At 40.0% G+C, this 18006-nt stretch overlaps 1 protein-coding gene across 1 annotated transcript; it reads left to right on the top strand.

Annotated features, from left to right (window-relative positions):
- The first annotated feature begins 2390 nt into the window (after window positions 1-2390).
- Window positions 2391-15241, top strand: LOC107490782 (2-methylene-furan-3-one reductase). Its single transcript, XM_016111587.3, has 4 exons — window positions 2391-2744; window positions 3014-3337; window positions 4815-4974; window positions 14711-15241. Exons 1-4 carry the CDS (start codon window positions 2529-2531, stop codon window positions 14974-14976), a joined length of 966 nt encoding a protein of 321 aa, XP_015967073.1. The 5' UTR covers window positions 2391-2528; the 3' UTR covers window positions 14977-15241.
- The last annotated feature ends 2765 nt before the right edge of the window (window positions 15242-18006 follow it).

Genomic DNA, 18006 nt, shown 5'->3' with positions numbered 1-18006 from the left:
TATATAAAATTTTTATAAATATAAATATAAATAATTATTATTAACCAAGTACTGATAATATTTATTGGCTATATAATATTGTTTACAATAAAAAAATAAAAAATACCGCCGTGATAAAAATAAAGGTATATTAATAAATAATTTAAAAATAATAATAATTTATAATGAATTAATTAAAAAGTGGCAAATTAGAATTTTAGCGCGTGAAGCATTTATCCTTTGACTTCTAAAGCCTATTTGTATATATGCATCTAGAAGTTTTGTACCTCTCCAAGATACATACTATTTAGAGTTAAACCCCAAAAATAGTTTCTGAGATTGGTGTTTTGCATTGAAATCGTTTCTGAGATTTCAATTGCACCAATTACGTCCCTAAGATTAAAAAAAATGTACCATAGTAATTTTTGACCTATTTTTTATTAACGACGTGATGACATAGTATGATGACGTGGACTATAAGTGACATGTGTCACTTCATAATTTGGCCACATGTAATGGTAGGATGATGTGGTGACCAGTGACACGTGACATGCTGACGTGAATAGTTGTGTCACGTGTCACAATGTTATTTGGCCACGTGTCTGGTTGTGCCACGTGTCGCAACAGTATTCGTCCACGTGTCATCAATTATGCCATCGTTGTATATGTACCAAATTAGTCCCTCACTTTGCATTAAGTGACTCATTTTAATCCCTGAAATTGAATGTCGTGCACCAAACTAATCTCTTCACCAATTTTTAATTTTTTTTTAAATTTAAAATTTTAATATCTTGGATGCACTAATTTCAATTTTATTTTTTCATATATCATTTAAATACAAGTGCTTTTATAAAAAATTTTAAGCTTTTATAAAAAATTTTAAGATTTTAGTTTTAATTATATAATTTTTTTAATAATTTAATATTGGTAAATTTTGTAATATATAAGTATGTTATTATAAAAAAATAATTATATGATTGATTAGACACATTTTTTTCATAAAAAAACATGTGTTTTTAACAAAAAATTAATAATTAAAATAAATATTTTTTTCTTATGAAATACACGTTTTGTTATGTATAAATGAGCTAGATTAAAGGCACTTCAACCACCATCACTACCACTTTTGATCTCTGCAGTCTAGACGAAAGAGGTCGGAGATGATAATGAGGGAAGCTTGAAATGCCTTCACGTCAACTCTAAGACGACGGCTATTAGAGGTATCCGCAAGAAAAAAAATATTTTATAAAGGTACTGAAAGAAGTTGGAGATGGTAGTGAAGGTGCTTGAAAAGCCTTCACGTCAACTCCAAGTCGGCGAATAGGGTATTCGCAAGAGAAAAAATTTTTATAAAAACATTTTTATTTGAAGAACGTGTGAAAAAATAGAATTGAAATTAATGCATTCAAAAATATTGAGAATTTTGAATTTATAGAAAAAAATGAGAAAAAATTGGTAAAAGGACTAATTTGGTGCACGACATTCGATTTCAAGGATTAAAATGAGTCACTTAATGTAAAGTGATGGACTAATTTGGTGCATATACAACGATGGCATAATGGATGACACATGGACGAATACTGTTGCGACACGTGGCACAACCGGACACGTGGCCAAATAACATTGTGACACGTGGCACAACTATCCACGTCAGCATGCTACGTGTCACTGGTCACCACATCATCCTACCATTACACGTGGCCAAATCATGAAGTGACACGTGTCACTTACAGTCCACGTCATCATGCCATATCATCACGTCGTTAATGAAAAATGGGTCAGAGACTACTATGGTGCATTTTTTTCAATCTCAAAGACGTAATTGGTGCAATTGAAATCTCAGAGACAATTTCAGTACAAAACATCAATCTCAGGGACTATTTTGGAATTTAACTCTATTATTCATCAAGAATCCTTATTTTCTTGTACAAAATTTTCATCTATAAAGATTAAAATAAAATCATGAACCTTGTTGAAAAATCGGCCACATGCATCTTAGCATTTCCATTAAAAAAATGTTAGAGACACACAAAAAATAGTCAGAATTTATTTTATTTAATAATTATTAATTATTGTTATAATTATTAATAAATATTAAATAAAATAAATTTTGATTATTTTTGACTGATTTTTTTATTATAAAACATTTAAAAAAAATAGAAAACAAGATGATCCTTTATCTTGTGTTGTTTTTGCTTTCACAACATGAACCTTAACGGAAAAGAAAGCAAAAGTAGTGAATAAAATTAGTGTATATAAATATAAAAATTTAATTTCGATGTACTAGAGATAAGAAATACGTACATTTAATTATGTATTGCTATGTTAGTCCATTGAAAATATGAATAATAATCTTTAAAAATAGAATAATAGATGTGATTAGAGGACTTTTTCTTTGTCAACTACGTTTGAATAATGGACGCTCTAACCAGTACCCACCCATCCCCCTGATTTAAAGTTCAACACTAATTATCAGTTATCACTCCCCATATTGTCTTCAGTTTCTAAGCTTTCGCTACATATTAAATATATCATCATCGATCAAAATCATGGCAGCAAGCACAGCCAGCATTCCATCTCACATAAAAGCTTGGGTCTACAATGAATATGGAAACATTGAAGAGACTCTTAAGCTTGACTCAAACATAGCTTTACCACAACTCAAGGATGATCAGGTTCTCATCAAGGTTGTGGCTGCAGCCCTTAACCCTGTTGATTATAAGAGGGCCCTTGGATTTTTCAAGGACTCTGACTCTCCATTCCCAGTAAGTTTTTTTTATCATTATTTTTATTATTTTTATTTGTTAAAAAATAATAGTTTTTAGTTCAAATTTTAAAATAATTATATATTTGTTATATATAATAATATCATAGAAATAATATTAATTAATTTTTGAAATAACAATCTTAATCAATTATTTTTTTGATACGTGACTTTTTTGTTTTCTTGTATACAATTATGATAAAAGAAAGAAAGTACTGTTTTTTTATTGTTTATTTAATTTGTGCATGTGGTGGTTGGAATTTGGAAAAGACTGCTCCAGGGTATGATGTGGCTGGTGTGGTGGTGAAAGTGGGAAGCGAAGTGAAGAAATTCAAGGTTGGAGATGAAGTTTATGGTGATATAAATGAATATGCTGTGAATAATCCAAAAGCTATTGGGTCAGTGGCAGAGTATACTAGTGCTGAAGAGAAAGTGTTGGCTCACAAACCCTCTAATTTGAGCTTTATTGAAGCTGCTAGCCTCCCTGCAGCAATCATCACTGCTTATCAAGGTCTTGAGAGAGTTGAATTTTTTGCTGGAAAATCTATACTTGTTCTTGGAGGTGCTGGTGGAGTTGGAAGTCTTGTTACCCAGGTTTGAATAATGATGCTATCTTCCATCATATAGTAGAATCATATTTAGATTTTCTAATACAGGGCCTTCAACACAAGTGGATGAGACCCGGTTAGTCCAGTTTGTCTAAGTATACGATTATATAAAGTATTTAAAATATTTTTTATTTTAATAATTAATAATATATATTATTTCTAAACTTATTTTAAGAATATATATTAAAAATAAGGTTAGATATGCTGACACATGATGATATTTAAATATGTTTAAGTATGTCTAAAAAAAATTGTTTTATTGACATGTTTGTCGAATGAATATTCATGAGTATGGAAGTGAATCCTCTCAATTTTAACAATTGAGAAAGTAAATGTGATCTCTCATCATTAATTTTATAAGTGGGGTAAAAATAAATATGAGAGAGAGAGAGTAATAAAAAATTCGAGATCACACTTTACACTCTCAATTTTTTTAATATTTCAGAGAATTTATTCCCATGAGTATTGTATTCAAAATATGTATAATACGTAGACACGATAAAAAAAGAAAAATGTCCATGATTCATAAAAGTCTTCATATTATATTGACTCGTTTATTTTTTTTGGTCAAGAGTCTTAGTTTTCAGTTCTAGTTGTTGGTCAGTCCAATGAGTTATATAAGCTGACTCATTCATTTTTTTATTTTTGAATAAAAAATTTAATTTTAGGCAAAAAAATTTGGACAAAAAAGACAACTTTTGAGACAAACTTTAAACAAACAAAAATTTTTTAATGGATAAATCAAGTATTTGGATTGGATCAAAAAATATTTTTAAAAAATTGTTAAATTTTTTAAAAAATACAAAAAAAAATTAAACAAATTATCTGTTTAGTATGCAGACTAATATATTTCTATTATATTTTTAGGTTAATTGAGTTCAGTCCATTTAATGAGAAATTTGAGTGGACTGATATTAAAAGTAAAACATCATTTATTCAAGTGATAAATAGATTAACCGATAAATTTGGCCCATTGTACGGCCCTTGTCTAATATCTAAAGTTGAGATTAGTTTTTTCAAGGCTCATTCCATTTATTTCAATTTATGGATCATTGTCTAGTTATATGCAAATCAGCCCTGGCACAACATCTTTAAACAGTATTTACGGCTAGCTTAATTGTGACTATGTACATGTTGATGTTACAGTTAATAACCGTGAATAATGCCAGTTCGATTATAAATTGTCACGGTTTTGAGTTAAGCCCATGGTTATTTTTCACCTAGTTGCAAAACGTGATCATTGATTACAGTCATACTTTCGTCATTACAATTTAATCGTAACTCAATCTCTACTTTATTAGTATTGAGACTGACAATAGACCAATGTCTATGGTCTCGTTTTCTAAAATTTTTTATTTTATTTATATCATTTTGATCGCGATTGTAAAACACATAGTACCCAAGAATCAATAAGAATTTCTCTCTTGGAAACCATACATTTAAAATAATGTTTGATGTTGTAGCTAGCCAAGCAAGTTTTCGGTGCAGCTAAGGTAGCAGCTACCGCTAGTACCGGGAAACTGGAGCTGTTAAGGAAGTTAGGAGTAGACTTGCCAATTGATTATACAAAGGAGAATTTTGAGGAGCTGCCACAAAAGTTTGATGTTGTGTATGATACAGTAGGTATGATATATGCTACTTTTGCCACTATTAAAAGCTATTTGTATGTGATCATTTTTTTAGTGCCAATTTGTGCGAATACTCTTAACACATTATATTATTTTCACGTGATGTTCTCTCATTAGTAAATTGTAACTAATTATTAATGTAAAGTAAAATTGTATAGAACTAAATTACTATTTTGAAATTACAAAAGGATGTATATGTTGTTGGATGAAAATTTAAAAAATTATTACGTAATAATTTGTATCTTTGAAGTTTATAGTTTCACAAAGTAAGAAGAAAAATAGAATTAAATAGAGAACGAGTAGAATTTGCAGTACTGTAATTGCTAAAGAAAAGGGTGAGGCAAACTTTAAGTTATTATCTGTTACGGCCTGGCCCAAGAAAGAACTTGGGCCTACCCGACCCGATCACCACCCGACCTCAACGGTCGGATGGCGCACCCATATCCGACCTGCGCATCCTTCCGGGACAGCTGGCCACCACAGCTGTACAAGGAAGCTTCGAAGAAGGTGGGTTCTGCCCTCCTGGGACCCACACCTGACATGGTATATAAGGGAAGGGTCCTACCCTCCCCCAAGGTACGTCACACATTCCACCTAACCCATTCCTCACCTACACACTCACTGACTAGAGCGTCGGAGTGTCTTTGCAGGTGACACCCCCTCCTTCCACAACGAGAGCTCGGCTACCCGGTAGACCGGATCCAAGCACGATCGCGATCGAAGCGCTCCCAGTTCCACATATCCACCCGAACCGTCCGATAACCGCACAACCAAACATTGGCGCCGTCTGTGGGGACGCATAAATGGAAGTCGTGCCGGGCTTTGGAGACCAAGGCCGAGCAGTCGGCGCAGAGGGGGCAGCCTCCGTCGGCTCCCCGGGAGGGCGGCGTAGGTCCCCCCGACAGCGCACCGAACCACGTACAAGGACGCGAGAGACGCGGCCTTTCGGAGGAACTGGCGGTGACAGCGCCAGAATAATGCAAGAGCTATGCCATAGGGTCCAAAACCTAGAACGACAGCTAGCCGATCAAGAGCATGATCGACGAACCACCGATCCTAGTTACTCCCCATCCCCTGAAAGCCGGGAGGGAGGTTCCCACCGGAGTCGCTCCCGGCACGCCTCCGCCTCCAGAACGGAAGCGGAGAGCACCCGAGAAGATTCACCCATCCTGAGAAGACGAAATGACACAATCATCTACTCCCGAGGCAAGGAAACGTGCCACACGGGACGAGATCGCGAAGACGGAGAAGGGAGGCCGGTGAAAACACGACGACCCGTGATAATGGGCGCCACCCTGTTCCATCGGTTCATCCTTGAGGTCCGGTTGCCGAAGCACTTCGACATACCAACGGACATGAGGTACGATGGAACCCAAGACCCTCTAGAACACCTCACGACTTTCGAGGCTAGAATGAATCTGGAGGGAGTAGGAGATGAGGTGAGGTGCAGGGCCTTCCCGGTCACCTTGGCCGGACCCGCGATTCGATGGTTTAACGGCCTCCCGCAGGGATCCATCCATGGATTTTTAGACATCAGTCGTGCCTTCTTGGCTCAATTCACAACACGAATAGCAAAGGCAAAACACCCGATCAACCTTCTCGAGACAACCCAAAGGCCCGGGGAGCCGACCAGGAAATACCTGGACCGGTTCAACGACGAATGCTTGGAAATCGACGGCCTAACCGACTCGGTGGCCAGCCTCTGTCTGACGAACGGCCTCCTAAACGAGGACTTCCGAAAACACCTCACCACGAAACCGGTTTGGACGATGCACGAAATCTAAACGGTAGCTAAGGAATACATAAATGACGAGGAAGTTAGCCAGGTCATGGCTGCCAATAAACGGCACTCCGGCTACAATCAACCTAGGCAACAGGGTAATGGAGACAGACAGAGAGAACAAGCCAAAGAGGGAGGACCGAGCAAGGCACCCAGACCGTTTCCCCGGATCGGAAAGTTCACCAACTACACTCCACTCACTCTCCCCATCATGGAAGTTTACCGGCAAATAGCCGAGAAAGGGATCTTGTCGAAGCCCCGACCACTCAAGGACCGTACGGGGGGAAATAAGAGCCTCTACTGTGACTACCACAAGGGCTATGGGCACCAAACACAGGACTGCTTTGACCTGAGGGATGCACTAGAGCAAGCCATAAGGGACGGTAAACTCTCAGAATTCTCTCATCTTATAAGGGAGCCGAGGAGGAGACATCGCGACCAAGACGAGGAAGGCAAGACCCGGTCGGCAAAGCGACGACAAGAGCCAGAAGATAAAGACCATGGTCTCACCATGATAAACGTAGTAACCGCCAAAAACACCGCACTGAGGTCTAGGTCAGCGCACAAGAAAGACGCCAAGATCCTGGCGGTCTCCTCCGCCCCGATGCGAAGCTCCAAGAAGCTCCCATCCATCTCCTTCAGCCCAGAAGACCAATGGTTCGACGAGGCCCCTGAAAACCCACCTATGGTCATCACGGCCAGGGTGGGAACCGGCCTCGTCAAACGAATCCTTGTCGACACGGGGGCAGATTCGAACATTATGTTCCGCAATGTGTTCGACGCACTAGGGTTAAGGGACACCGACCTATCATCGCACCAGCACGGGGTCATCGGATTAGGCGACCACTTCATCAAGCCAGATGGAGTGATATCCCTGCCGATCTCCGTGGGACAGGCACAGGGCCGAAGATCGGCAATGGCTGAGTTCGTAGTCCTCCGAGATTTCACGGCCTACAACATCATCTTGGGAAGGAAAACGATCAATGATGTTGAAGCAATAATCAACACAAAGCTCCTAGTCATGAAGTTTGTTACCGATGACGGGTCCATAAGGTCCATAAGGGGAGATCTAGAAACGGCAGTCGCTTGCGACAATGCCAGTCTCTCCTTAAGGAAGAAATCTAAGGAAGCGTCGGGGGTGTTCCTAGCTGACCTAGACGCCAGGATAGACGACAAACCCAGACCGGAACCAGAGGGGGACCTAGAAAAGTTCAGGGTCGGTGACACGGAGGAAAAATTTACGTTCGTCAACAGGAATCTCCCACATGAATTGAAGGAGCCCTTGGTAGAAATGATCAGGGCCAATGGGGATTTGTTTGCCTGGACACCGGCCGACATGCCGGGCATAGACCCCAAAATTATGTCACACCACCTGGCCGTCAAGTCGGAAGCGCGCCCGGTGTCCCAATGGAGGAGAAAGATGTCGCGGGAGAGGGCAGAGGAGGTGGCCAGGTAGACGGCCAGCCTCCTAGAAGCAGGTTTCATACGAGAACTAGACTACTCGACATGGCTCTCGAATGTAGTTCTAGTAAAGAAGCATAGCGGCAAATGGAGAATGTGCGTAGACTACTCCGACCTTAAAAAGGCATGCCCAAAAGATTGTTTCCCCCTCCCTAACATAGACGCACTCGTCCACGCTGCGGCGGGCTACCGTTATCTAAGCTTCATGGACGCCTACTCCGACTACAATCAGATACCGATGCACCGTCTCGACGAGGACAAAACAGCGTTTATAACGCCGAGGGGAACCTTCTGTTATAAGGTGATGCCATTCGGCCTAAAAAACGCAGGGGCAACATACCAAAGGCTGATGAACAAGATATTCCACAACCTCATAGGCAAGACAGTGGAAGTCTATGTAGACGACATCCTCGCGAAAACAACGCGACCCGATGACCTCTTGAACGACCTGTCGAATGTATTCGCGTCTCTCCGACAACACGGCATGAGGCTCAATCCCCTCAAATGTGCCTTCGCCATGGAAGCTGGAAAGTTCCTAGGGTTCATGATAACCTAAAGAGGGGTAGAAGCTAACCCGGAGAAATGCCAAGCGATACTCCAGATGAAGAGCCCGGGTTGTATCAAGGACGTCCAGAGATTGGCAGGGCGGCTGACCTCGTTATCCCGTTTTCTTGGAGCTTCGGCAACAAAGGCCCTACCTTTCTTTAACCTCATGAAGAAAGGGATAGCATTCGAATGGACGCCCGCGTGCGAGGAAGCCTTTAGACACTTCAAGGAAATCCTGGCGGCACCCCCGTGCTCGGAAAGACAAAGGCCGGGGAGCCACTATACCTATACCTCGCCATAACAGGAGAAGCCCTAGCTGCGGTTCTAGTACGAGAAGAAGGGAGAGCTCAACAACCAGTCTATTTCGTGAGCAGAGCCCTACAAGGGGCAGAACTAAGGTACAACAAACTGGAAAAGCTAGCTCTGGCACTCTTGACCTCTTCACGGAGGTTAAAACAATACTTCCAAGGTCACCAGGTTGTCGTAAGAACGGACCAAGGAATCCGACAAGTACTTCAAAAACCCGATCTGGCAGGAAGGATGATGGCTTGGTCCATCGAACTTTCCCAGTACGACATACGGTACGAACCCCGGCAAGCAATCAAGGCGCAAGCGATGGCAGATTTTCTAGTAGAAGTAACGGGAGATCCAACCGAAGAGACGAGCGCACGGTGGAAGCTCCACATGGACGGAGCCTCCCACCAGACCTCTGGGGGCGCGGGGATCATTCTGGAAAGCCCAGCTGGGGTCGTATACGAGCAGTCGATCAGGTTCGAATTTCCCGTCTCGAACAACCAGGCAGAATACGAAGCCCTCATAGGGGGCTTAGCCCTAGCAACGGAAGTCGGAGCAACAAGGTTGGAAATATGCAGCGTTTCACAAGTCGTCACCTCCCAAGTAAACGGGAGCTACCAAGCCAGAGACTCATTATTACAAAAGTACTTGGAAAAAGTCAAGGATCTGAGCCAAAAGTTTGAAGAGGTCACGATCCACCATGTGCCCAGAGAAAGGAACACACGGGCAGATCTCCTATCAAAACTGGCCAGCACCAAACCGGGAGAAGGTAACCGATCTCTCATCCAAGGTATGATGAGGGAGCCAGCGGTCACTCTGCACCTATCAAGGCTAGGCCCCTCATGGCTGGACCCCATCACCAGCTTCTTAGAAAATGGCAAACTCCCCGACGACGAAAAGGATGCCACGAAACTGAGAAGGGAAGCGGCCAAGTACGCGATCATTCAGGGACAGCTATTCAAGAAAGGACTCAACCAGCCCCTACTGAAATGCCTACACCCCGACCAGACGAACTACGTCCTCAGGGAAGTCCATGAAGGTTGCTGCGGACATCACATAGGGGGCAAAGCCTTAGCAAGAAAGTTAATCCGAGCTGGGTACTATTGGCCATCAATGATGGTAGACTCTAAAGAATTCGTCAGAAAATGCGCCAAGTGTCAAAAGAACGCCAATTTCCACAGGGCACCGGCCTCCGAGCTAAGCCTGCTAACGTCTTCCCGACCATTCTCACAATGGGGAGTCGATCTCTTGGGGCCCTTCCCAGTTGGTCCTGGACAAGTCAAGTACCTCATAATCGCCATTGACTATTACACCAAATGGATAGAGGCCGAGCCGCTGGCCAGCATATCCTCGTCCAATTGTAGGAAATTCATGTGGAGGCAGGTGATAACGCGATTCGAGATCCCGGAGATCGTTATCTCGGACAACGGCACACAGTTTACCGACAAGAAGTTCACGGAGTTCCTCACCGGCCTGGGTATAAGACAGAAGTTCTCCTTGGTAGAGCACCCCCAAATAAACGGACAGGTGGAGTCCGCGAACAAGATTATCCTGTTAGGGCTTAAGAAGCGACTGGATAATAAAAAAGGTGCTTGGGCCGACGAGCTTGCCTCGGTCCTCTGGTCTTACTGCACAACCGAACAGTCCTCCACCAAGGAGACCCCTTTCCGACTAACATACGGGTTAGATGTGGTAATACCCATGAAAATCGGGGAACCAAGCCCGTGACTACTTTTGAAAGGAGTAGGGGAAGCCATGGAGAAGGACCTGATAGACGAAGCCAGAGAAATGGCCCACTTGACAGAAACAGCGCTGAAGCAAAGAATGGCCCTACGCTACAACACCAAAGTGCTCAAAAGGGAGTTTGAACCAAACGATCTCGTCTTAAGGCGTAACGACATCGGCTTACCGAACCCGGGAGTGGGCAAGCTGGCGGCAAACTGGGAAGGTCCCTATAGAGTCAAAGAAGTGATGGGTAAAGGCACTTTCAAGTTAGAAAGGCTCGATGGCAAAGAAGTCCCAAGAACGTGGAACGCGAACAACTTGAGAAGATTTTACTCCTAGCACACGAGGTGACATGCCGACCAACCGAGCTAAGTATTTAATTCGTTGAATTGTACTTTTCGTTATGGTCTATGGGCCTTTTATGCAATTACCGAATAAGATATACTTGTGCAAAATTTTGTTTCTTTTGTTTTATTCGCTTTTTCTGGACAACCCACTACGCAAGCGAATCCCCCACAACTCGACAACGATGCGCGGCCCCGGGACTGATCACCCCGGAAGCCCATCAATTACCAAAATAGAAAATGGCTACACTAAAAAGCCACGACCTGGCTCAACCGGCTTAGCCAGAATACCATAAATACGGTAAAACGAATGGCAACTGCAAACCAATAACGGTGAATATGAACGACAACACAACCAGACGAATAAAAAAGTATTAATTATGATAACGCGGGCAAACAACCCAATAAAACAACTGTTCACAAAAGCCAAAATGGCCAACCAAAAAGTTTCATACAGAACAAGAGGAGTCATTTTTTAGGAACGTCAATAATCTTGCCGTCCTTGATCACCTTGAAGACTCCAATTGCCGACGTATCGAAATTAGGAGCAACAATTTTGACCTGAGCTTTAAGGGCCTCCTCGGTTGTCAGGATCGCGCCCTTCCCCTGCTTGACGACGTCTTTATACTTTGTTTTCAGCGCTGCGAGCTCAGCTTCGACAGTTTGCTTTTCCTTCTCCAATGCGGCCACCCGCCCTTGGGCCACGCCAACCTGACTCTCTAAAGTCATCTCCGGCTCAACAAGACGTGAAACCATGGCGTCCGACTCTTCCAACTTCTTCTCAGCAGTAGAGGCCTTCTTCTCGGCAGCAGATGCTTTCTTCTCGGCAGCGTCAAGCTTCTCATTAGATTGGGTCAGCTGCTCCCGGAGAGTTTCAACTTTGCGTTTAAGCTCATTATTAGCCTTTCCAGCAGACTCCAATCTCCTGCGAAGAGATTCCATCCCAGACAACTCGAACTCGGCTTTCCGAGCTACCACTGCGCCACGCAAGAGGGTGCGATACATCCACCTCACTTGTCCGGCAAGAGATGACTCATGAAAGTACTCTTCAGTGCCGGGAATCAGCTGAGAATCTATAAAATTCCCGGCGTCAAAATTTTTCTCCATCACAGTGAGAACCCCCTCAGGACTGCTGGACATCTTCCTCTTCCTTTTGAGGCTGGGTACCTCCTCCACCTTATCATCGGCAGCGGGGTTGGACGTCGAACCCCCAGTGCCGACCACTTCGCGGAAGGGGGAAACGCGCACCTCCTTGTCACTTTGAGCCAAGGCACCCTGAGCCGAGGTACCGGTCTCGTCGACCGCAGCCCCTTGCTCGGAAGTGGCCTTGCTCTTGTCCTCCTGGGGAGCAGCCGACTTCTCATTGCCCGCCTCGTCGTCACTTGCGCATAAGAAGGTTTGGAACAAGTTAGGGAGACCCGTTATCTCGGCAGACATTCCCACTGTAACAAGAAAAAAAAATTCTTTAGTCACAATGAGATATCGGGAAAAGTAAGAAACTAAAGACAAAGCAAGTAAAGACTTCTCACAAATATAGTTCCGACCGGCCTCCCGGTCACCCATGAGGAGGTGAGGATTCACGTGATTCCTCCCGAAGATTGCCAGTAACACATCGGCAATCTTCCTATCCACCGCAGACATGCCCCTGTAGGATACTTTAACGAAGGCATTGGATCCCGCCCCGAAGCTCCAATAGGTCGGGATGAGGCGTGCCCCCTCCAACGACAACCAAAAAGGATGATGGCCTTTGACAGGGCGGACCTTGAAATATTTATCTTTAAATCCGTGATAGGAGTCCTCAAACAAACCAAAAATCCTCCGACCCTAGGCAGACCGGAAGGACATGAACCCCTTCTTATGTTTCCCTTCCTTCGAAGGGTTTGTAAGGTTGAAAAAGAAAAGAAAAACATCTACGGACACCGGCAGCTCGAGATATTCACAAACCATCTCGAAACTGCGGATTGAAGCCCAACTGTTCGGATGCAGCTGTGACGGCACCACGGAAACCCGGCCCAGAAGCGCCATTTGGAAAGCGAAAAACGAAATACGAACCCCCACTTGAGTAAACATGGATTTGTAGAACCAAATCCAATCGGCAACTCGGGGAGCGTGGAAGTTGAGCTCGTACAAGCGTTCGTGAGGAGTCGGGACAAAGACGTCGTAGTTGGACTCCTCGTCGGTTCCTCCGCATAGATACTTGTTTTGACGGAACTCGGTGAGCTCCTCCTCGCCCATTTGATTAGGGAAGTTCCTTACATCAGAAACAACCCAGGCGTAGGGGTCGTACGCCGCGGGAGAAGGGGAAGCCCGGGAGGCGGTGCGAGCCATACCTACACGGGGGGACCATCCAGTCAGTCTAAGAGGTCGGGTGCTCGGAGTGAATACAGAAACTACCCTCAGTCTATTCCGCAACTAAGGCTAAACACGGTTAAAAACGATAAAGACCCAAACAAAGTTACTCTAGAGTAGCAACTCCCCCTAACACACCTACTTAGGACCTAAGATCAGCCATCATGCAAGATAAACATACGGCATGCACAAAAAGGAAGTAATGACAGAAGCAAAAGAATAATAAGAAGACAAAAGAGATTACCTGTACTGATAGCAAAAATCCGGAAGGAAAGCAACAACAACGCCCTGGAACTGATAAGGGAGAAGAAGATGGAGGTTGGCATAATCGGAAGTGGAGAGATAATCGTCAAATGGATCCCAAAGGCATTGCAGAACAGTTTTAAAACCACCACTAAAAGGAGCGCGAAAGTCGAGGGGCATATTAGTCTTTGCATAAAGGATTTTAAACCCATTATGAGCATTTAATGCTCCGCGCGGAAAACGAGACGGTAACTAATCGCCCCAACAACAAATAGGCACGCGCGCAAGGGGCACGTCCCCTCCACGGACGGCCGAATTGGCGACAACGCATGAGGTCAGGAATGTCGCATCACCAACAGCCCACACGACTGTTGCTCACGCGTCGGGGGCACTGTTACGGCCTGGCCCAAGAAATAACTTGGGCCTACCCGACCCGATCACCACCCGACCTCAACGGTCGGATGGCGCACCCATATCCGACCCGCGCATCCTTCCGGGACAGCTGGCCACCACAGCTGTACAAGGAAGCTTCGAAGAAGGTGGGTTCTGCCCTCCTGGGACCCACACCTGACATGGTATATAAGGGAAGGGTCCTACCCTCCCCCAAGGTACGTCACACATTCCACCTAACCCATTCCTCACCTACACACTCACTGACTAGAGCGTCGGAGTGTCTTTGCAGGTGACACCCCCTCCTTTTATAACGAGAGCTCGGCTACCCGGTAGACCGGATCCAAGCACGATCGCGATCGAAGCGCTCCCAATTCCACATATCCACCCGAACCGTCCGGTAACCGCACAACCGAACATTATCCAAATAACATTCTTTCGTATATACATACATGTCAACCTTAATTTGCATGTGCCTTCGTTGAATAAAGTTGGTTATATCACTTATATGTTCGTTGAAATGACAATTAATGACTAAAATATTTGTTAAGGAATAAAATATCATTTGTTTTGAGATTTGTTTTTTTTAATCAAAATAGGACAAACTGACAAGGCATTGAAGGCAATTAAAGAAGGGGGAAAAGTAATAACAATAGCAGGACCTGCAAGTCCACCTGCAATATGGTTCTTTCTCCATTCAGATGGTGCAGTCTTGGACAAACTCAAACCTTATTTAGACAGTGGCAAGGTGAAGCCGGTGTTGGATCCAAAGAGCCCTCTCCCTTTTTCTAAGGCAATAGAAGCATTTTCCTACCTCAAGACCAATAGAGCCACCGGAAAAGTAGTTATACATCCAATCCCATAAGCATATGATGCATGTTCAATATTTCTAGTTAAGTGAAGGTGTGTGCATGTAATAAATCCATCTGAAAATGGTGGATGTAAAATAATTGCACACATTGGTTGTGTGTTGTTGACAAAAATAATTAAGAGCATGTATGATAATACTATATATGGTTTATACTTGGCTGGTAGCCATGTTATTAATACATGAAAATGTTATATTCTTGGTACTGTAAAATAATATATAAAAAAAAAAATTATTGTAGAAGTTTTAATTTGGATTCTAAGCTGGGTTACTCCAACGTAGTTTTTCAATTTGATAGAGAATCTAAAGAGCACTGGTTGGGTCGAGATAGTACCTGTAAAACTTCAATAATCAAGTCAGTAAGACTCAAGAAATAATTATTGAACTTGTTAGAGTGTGGATATTTTAAGTGAAAATTATGTTCACTATTTATAGTGTTTGATAGAGATTTGGGAGAGATCTATAAGAGTCGTTATTAGATGAAGAGATTAACACAACATGATAGGAGGACAAAAATCAATTTTGATTTGGTTATAAGTTGTATGTGGTGATGAAGTTTGAATTCAAGAAGAAAGTTAAGTAGCTTGATAATCTTTCATTTCAAATGGAAGACCTTGTTTTACATAAAAAACTAGTGTATATTTTTGTTTTCTGTGAGATAATATATAAAATTATATAAAATTTTTTATTAAAAAATTAAATAAAAAATATTAAAAATAATTAGTATTTGTCTTAACTAATTTGAATTGGTTGAATGGTCATTTCATTTGTGATTTGTCCGTTAGCTTAAGCAAATATTTGGAATTCAAATCTCGCCTTGTGTCCATTAATAACGTTAGGCCCTTAATAAAAGAGTATCAATACGTGGTGGATTAATCATCGGTTTGCCAAATTAATTAAGAAATTCGTAGAAAAAATTTTTATTTATTTTTAAAATAGATTAATTTCTCATTAATAGCAATACTTATGAATTTTTGTCTTTATTGAAATTTACCTAAAATAATTTTATTTGTTTGTATCGTATTCATTATTCTTGAAGTAAAAATAATATGATCTATATTGTTACTTATTAAAGATTCACATTTTATGACATGATTTTTAAATTTTCAATCTTATAAACTTATGTTATTACAAAAGTTATTAGATTGATTAATATTTTTTGATAATATCTTGTACTAAAACACCATAGTTGAGTATTAGTTAGTGTAAAAATAAACCAATAACAATTTTTGTTATTCAATATATAATTTAGGAAAGTTTTCAAATACATCGAGAATACCGGTATTTTAGTAACCTTAAGAGTTGATTTTAATAAATATATATTATATATTTTTTATAATTAAGATTAACAGTTAAAATTATTGGAACATTAGTGTATTTGGTATACTTAAAATTCTTCCTATAATTTATTCTATTAATAGTATTTTCTGATAAATACATTTTTTTAATTTCTTATACTATTTTATTTGACAATATTTACCATTAAAAAAATAGTAAATGACCATACTATCCTACAATATGATGTACAAAGTAATTTTTTATCTTAAAATTAATTTTGGTTAGTAAAATAAAATTTAAAACATTTTTTATTTTCTTACTCAAATTTAAATTTAAATTTGATTAACAATTCTTCTTTTTTTTTAATTTCAATAACAAAAATAAAATTGATTATGTGCAAAATATTCAGCATTTAATAATTTCAATCATTTAAATTTTAGTTACCAAAAGATGGATTAAAAATTAATTATAAACTTAATAATCGATAATATATATTATATTAGTACGTAAATAATAATATCTTATGTATTAATTATTTATTTTTTTGACAAGACTAATATATAATCTATTGAGGATTGAATTATTATTCAAAATTTTTTTTATAAACTTTATAATATGTGAAAATAATGACCTCATTTTTTATTATTATTTAAAAACTTATTCATACTACTTTTTAATTATATAATTAACTTAATTAATAACCTTTATTATTACTTTTATACTAAAAAATATCAATTGATACTATTTACATTTTTTTCACTACTAATAAATAAGTAGGTATTTACAGTATTATACTTATTGTCCTAGATAATAACTTAAGTTACTTATTTTGTATGTTAAATAATATCTTGTATCTTAAATTCATTAAATATTAAGATGAAAAAAATTATGCAATAAATTATATAAATAATCATTATAAAAAAATTATTTATCATATATAATAATTCTTGATATATATAGGGTCATATATATATTAGGATTATCTATTTTAATTATGTGAGTGATTATTGTTATTTTTACTTTTTTATTACATTAGTAAATAATATTTAAACTAATAAAAAGATAATTAAATTTTTTTATTAATTTGAATTAAAAAAATCTTTTGTAAATATATCCAAATTTTATATATACTAAGTGTTAGAATATTAAATAGTATACTATTTGTTATAACAATGACTCAAAATATTAATCCAAAATATACTTGAACCTAGTAAGACCTCAATGCAAGTAAGATCAACCTAGACTCATTGCTAGGTCCCAAATCCGACTTAGGTTTATTACCTTAAAAACTCAATATAGATGAAGTCCATGTATCCCACTCAAATCGGCTTAAATTGGTTCTCCGTTGCTTGTTAGATATGGTAATGGATATGTCCCCATCCCTTCTCCGTCTTTGCAAGTTCCTGTTTAATTATCCCCTTAGAGAACACAAATTTTCTCGGGTATCTACAAATATTTTTTGAAAATTTTTGAAAAAAATTAACACAAAAAGGCATAATAAAATAATCATACAATAATCAATTCAATATAATTCAACACAATTCATAACATATTCATTATGAAAAATAACATTTCAAAAGGAAAAAACATAAAAATATATTCCAATATAATAACATAACATAATTTTTTAGGAAGATATTGAGCAACATAGTGACGGACTTGAGAGGCAAGAAAACTGAGTTAGAGAGAGAGAGAGAGAGAGAGAGAATCGAGGTTGAGAATGAGTCTGAAAGAAAAAGAAAGAATTCG

Source organism: Arachis duranensis, chromosome 5 (genome assembly GCF_000817695.3).
Source record: "Arachis duranensis cultivar V14167 chromosome 5, aradu.V14167.gnm2.J7QH, whole genome shotgun sequence".
Lineage (NCBI taxonomy): Eukaryota > Viridiplantae > Streptophyta > Magnoliopsida > Fabales > Fabaceae > Arachis > Arachis duranensis.
Note: the sequence above shows the minus strand (reverse complement) of the source record. Positions and strands in the feature narration are given on the sequence as shown.

What these genes read in the sequence shown, in the direction of transcription:
- LOC107490782 (XM_016111587.3), top strand. Translation starts at nt 2,529, where the DNA reads ATGGCAGCAAGCACAGCCAGCATTCCATCTCACATAAAAGCTTGGGTC. An exon ending in TTGGAAGTCTTGTTACCCAG is followed by an intron (nt 3,338 to 4,814) that starts GTTTGAATAATG and finishes TTGATGTTGTAG; the next exon opens with CTAGCCAAGCAAGTTTTCGG. An exon ending in TGTTGTGTATGATACAGTAG is followed by an intron (nt 4,975 to 14,710) that starts GTATGATATATG and finishes TAATCAAAATAG; the next exon opens with GACAAACTGACAAGGCATTG.